General features: G+C 33.5%; 1 protein-coding gene across 2 annotated transcripts; it reads left to right on the plus strand.

Moving 5' to 3' along the window:
- The first annotated feature begins 375 nt into the window (after window positions 1-375).
- LOC7454689 (glyceraldehyde-3-phosphate dehydrogenase 2, cytosolic) lies at window positions 376-3,578 on the plus strand. 2 transcript variants are annotated; one of them, XM_002321643.4, is made up of 12 exons: window positions 376-519; window positions 644-667; window positions 747-847; window positions 931-1,046; window positions 1,201-1,300; window positions 1,877-2,023; window positions 2,102-2,162; window positions 2,252-2,349; window positions 2,455-2,597; window positions 2,799-2,882; window positions 2,995-3,084; window positions 3,271-3,578. In XM_002321643.4, the coding sequence occupies exons 1-12, from the start codon at window positions 516-518 to the stop codon at window positions 3,317-3,319; spliced, it is 1,017 nt and encodes a 338-aa protein (XP_002321679.1). In that variant the 5' UTR covers window positions 376-515; the 3' UTR covers window positions 3,320-3,578. The 2 variants fall into 2 exon arrangements, with proteins under 2 accessions (XP_002321679.1, XP_052303596.1); XM_052447636.1 differs by lacking the exon at window positions 644-667 and having other exon boundaries at window positions 422-531; window positions 733-847.
- Window positions 3,579-4,574: the final 996 nt, after the last annotated feature.

Here is a 4,574-nt window from a genome sequence, read left to right on the forward strand (position 1 = left end):
GATATTATTTTTTAAGTATTATTAAATGCTTGTTTCGCAGCTAAAAATATCTTAAAAATCATAAGCGTGATATTATTTTTTAAGTATTATTAAATGCTTATTTTATAATATAATAAACATTATATTTTAAAGTATTTTTTGTATAAAAATATATTATTTTATTTTTTAAAATTTATTTTTAACATCAACAATCAAAATTATAAAAAAATATTTTAAAATTTTTAATTTTAAATAAAAAAATTAAGCAAATAAATCTTTTTTTTCGGAGTTAAAAAATAATTTTATAAAAATTTAAGTTTTTATATTTTAAATTAATTTTTTTATATTATTTTGATGTATATCAAAAATAAATTGTTTTTTAAAAAATATTTTAATATATTTTAAAAAACACAGAGAAGACGCTGTACTTCTGGTTGGCTTCCTTTAAATATCCACAGCACTAAATTTTCACTTCTATCCTCACTAATCTCTCCACTGCTTCCTGCTTTTACTCCTACTGTTTATCTCTGTGAATCATGGGTAAGTGTTACTGTGTTATGTCGTTTCATCGTCGTCTTTCTAGACTTCCACTTTGTTCTACGATGATCTTCAGATCTGATTTTCCTTTCTTTTTTTTTTGTTTTTTTTTTTTGTTGATGCTCAGGAAAGATCAAGATTGGAATCAACGGTAATAGATCTGATTTGGTTAAAATTAGTTATGTTTTGAATTTGAATCTGATCTGATCTGACTAGATTGGAAAATTCAGGATTTGGAAGAATCGGAAGGCTGGTAGCTAGAGTAGCTCTACAGAGAGATGATGTTGAACTTGTTGCTGTTAATGATCCTTTCATTACCACTGAATACATGGTACAACCGTTCATTTTCTTAATATATCGGGTTTTTTTGTGTGTTTGTGTTTTTGGATCTGATATTTGTTTTGTTGTTTGTAGACATACATGTTTAAGTATGATACAGTTCATGGTCCATGGAAACATCATGAGCTTAAGGTTAAGGATTCTAAGACACTTCTCTTTGGAGAGAGACCTGTCACTGTTTTTGGTTCCAGGTATGATTTTCTTCTCTCTTTTTTCTGTTTATGTACTGGTCGAAATTTTCGATTTTCGGGTTGTTTTTCTGCGGTTTAATTACTAAAAGTTCAGTGTAGTGTTATAGTGATTGGAGAAGTTGATGTGTCGCCCCCTTTTGAAATCAATATGTAGGAACCCAGAGGAGATCCCATGGGGTGAGACCGGAGCTGAGTATATTGTGGAATCAACTGGAGTTTTCACTGACAAGGAAAAGGCTGCTGCTCACTTGAAGGTATATTTCCCTGGTTTTTTCGAGTATTTGTTTTTGTTTATACTTGACGGGATGCCTTTTTATAGTTCTTGTGTATTTTTTTTACTTTTAATTAATGTTCGTATCTTGGATTTGAGTAGGTTTTAGTGTATTAGTTTTGCGGGCTCTTGTATTTGATGCACATGGAAATCTTACTAAAATAAGCTTTGAAGTGTCATTTTGGGTGGTCTGAATCATGATAGTTTAAGAAATGACTTTTTTCTGCGAGGCAAGTATTTTTGTGCTATTTTTACTTTTCATGTTTAGAGTCACCTTTCTTACTGATTATATGCCTTTTGCAATTGAGTCTGCATTGGTTTGGATATGCCTCTATGTGCTTGTTGGATTGTCTTATTGAAGTCGGTTGATGCCATGGTCAGTAATCATCTGTATAATTGCATTATTGATATTTGGAGTTTTCAATAAGGAGAGTTCTGTCTATGGTGATTGGTGCAAACTGGATGTGCATTAAATTTAGCCTGCTAGGATGTGCTGTGTGCTTCTAAGTGTGCAGTGTTTTTTATTGTCTTATTTAAGAGGGTTGATTTTGGTTAACAGGGTGGAGCTAAGAAAGTCATCATCTCAGCCCCCAGCAAGGATGCTCCTATGTTTGTTATGGGAGTTAATGAGAAGAGTTACACTCCAGATCTTAACATTATATCCAATGCTAGCTGCACCACCAACTGCCTTGCTCCCCTTGCTAAGGTATTGTTATTGTCTTCTTCGCCATGGCAGGTGTTTTGGAAACTATTGTTTCCTTGTACTGACTTGTCAAAATTACAGGTCATTCATGACAGATTTGGCATTGTTGAGGGACTTATGACCACTGTGCACTCTATCACTGGTATGGCTTTTTCAAAAAAAAAAAATCATCTGGTAGGTAATGGAAGTGGGTACATTGTGCTTACTATGCCTTTTCTGATCTTGACCCAGCTACCCAGAAAACTGTTGATGGACCCTCTTCAAAGGACTGGAGAGGTGGAAGAGCTGCTTCATTCAACATCATTCCTAGCAGCACTGGAGCTGCAAAGGTAAGAACCATTTGGAGTTCTATGCAGATTTGTGGTGTAGTTTCTTTGAAAAGCTTTGCTTTCATTTGTCTTGACATATGTATTATCCTTTTCTTCTCGTTTCAGGCTGTTGGGAAGGTGCTACCTGCTCTGAATGGCAAGCTAACAGGAATGGCTTTCCGTGTTCCTACCGTTGATGTCTCTGTTGTGGACCTGACAGTAAGACTTGAGAAGTCAGCTAAATATGATGAAATTAAAGCCGCTATCAAGTGAGTGCAATTAGTTTGGTCTAGAATATATAGGCTAAATACTATTTTCTACTGTATGTTTGGTTATTCTTTTGTGTACACAAGAATTGGAGATCAAGGTGTTAAATGAAATTGTTCAAACTGTACAGTGATTTATTCTCTCATACGGCTTTGGATGAATGTGTTTTCCCAGTCTTAAAACTCTGTTTATTTTTTTAACAGGGAAGAGTCTGAGGGAAAGATGAAGGGAATCTTAGGCTACACCGATGAAGATTTGGTTTCATCTGACTTCATTGGTGACTGTAGGTAAGAATTGATCTAAATCCTAGGACATTTCAACGTTGTCTTTCTTTGCTTTGATGAAGTGGACGTGTCAAATTTGGAATTTGACCAAATACTGTCTGTTTGATGTTTAAAGGTCAAGTATCTTCGATGCCAAAGCTGGAATTGCTTTGAATGACAACTATGTGAAGCTCGTTGCATGGTATGACAATGAGTGGGGATACAGGTAAATTTCAATCTTGCTCTCTTTTATTTCCTAGATTTGTGGTTGATATATGTTGCTTCCTTTGATTGGAGAGGTTCAAGGGATCGCCTGCTCGAGTTGTGCGCATTTTGTTCTTTGCTCGACAGAACATATCTTTTATGCATTCATAATAGCCATGTAATCCATCTCTCCCTTGTTAACTTGCAGCACTCGTGTGGTCGACTTGATTTGCTACATTGCATCTGTTTCTTCCTAAAGTTGCAGCATGATGGGGGAGTTGCTGTCTACTTTCGACGCGCCGGCTTGGAGGTGTTGTTTTTGTGTCTATGTTTGACTACGAGGCTGAATCAAAATAAAACGAAACGGAAATTATGAGCTTTGTAATGTCATCAGGGTTATGATGGTCGTTTAGGCTTTTGGCTTTCTGTTGTGTTCATGAGGAAGTTTAATTCCCTCCCAACTGGATTTTAAATATTTTTGCATTACTAGTTTTGCTTATAAGGTGTTTTGTGCCACCCTACCTGCCCGGAGTCTCTTTTTGGTTCCTTTTACGGTTAACATGTGTTATCTAGAAATAAAATTCAGCCTCTGTGTCTGTGGCATGCTTAAACGCAATTATTGCAACAACTATTATGTCCGTGAGTTGTGGCAATGACAAAGCAGAGTCTGGAGATAACTTAGAAATTTCAGTTCTATCACTAAATGGTACTCTCATGGAGGCAAGCCCGTGGCGGTGAATTGTTGATACAATGCGACCTATTCATTTGATAATAAAGTCCTTTGCTGTCAGGTTTGTAGTGAACTTGAGGGCTTGGAAAAAAATTTGGGATTTTATTTTTATAAGAAATAACAAATAAACAAAGAGGGAATTGGGTAGGAATGGGGTTTATTTTGCAACACGATTATTATTTTGTCCCTTAAACAAAAGTCAAAACAACCCTTCCCTTAGGTCCAAGGTTGGTTTTGTCTCTTCAATTTGATATTCATGTTAATATCAAGTGGGTGACTGCCGTGTTCAACTTTCATATTACACACAAACACACATATAGTCAACATATTTGACTAGCATGTCGTAATTGTTTTTAAAAAAAAGTTAGATATGCATTTTATTTTTTTAAAATAAATTAAAAAATATTAAAAAACTCATGAAATTATCTAATTAAATAAATTGATAATTTAACAATAATTTTGTTTATTAAAATAAAAAAATAATAAAAATAAAAACAAATACAGAACTGATTGAATAAAAAAAAAAACATGCAACGTCAAATATATAATAAATATTATTTAAGAATAAATATTTTTTATAAAATAAAGTTCAACTATATAAAATAAAAAGAATTATTCAAAAACTAAATACAAAAAAAATTATTAAAAAATATATTAAAAAAAAGATTGCAAAAATCACGGCCAAGGCCATGAGAATAAGATGAATAGGATAAATCGATCGATAGAGAATAAATTAAAAAAAACCACAAAATCTTCGAAGGCCAAAAGATAAAACCAGAAAA

Source organism: Populus trichocarpa, chromosome 15 (assembly GCF_000002775.5).
Source record: "Populus trichocarpa isolate Nisqually-1 chromosome 15, P.trichocarpa_v4.1, whole genome shotgun sequence".
NCBI lineage: Eukaryota > Viridiplantae > Streptophyta > Magnoliopsida > Malpighiales > Salicaceae > Populus > Populus trichocarpa.

Coding starts and splice junctions, on each gene's coding strand:
- LOC7454689 (XM_002321643.4), top strand. Junction 2,024..2,101: donor GCCTTGCTCCCCTTGCTAAG/GTATTGTTATTG, acceptor TCAAAATTACAG/GTCATTCATGACAGATTTGG. Junction 2,883..2,994: donor GACTTCATTGGTGACTGTAG/GTAAGAATTGAT, acceptor TGATGTTTAAAG/GTCAAGTATCTTCGATGCCA.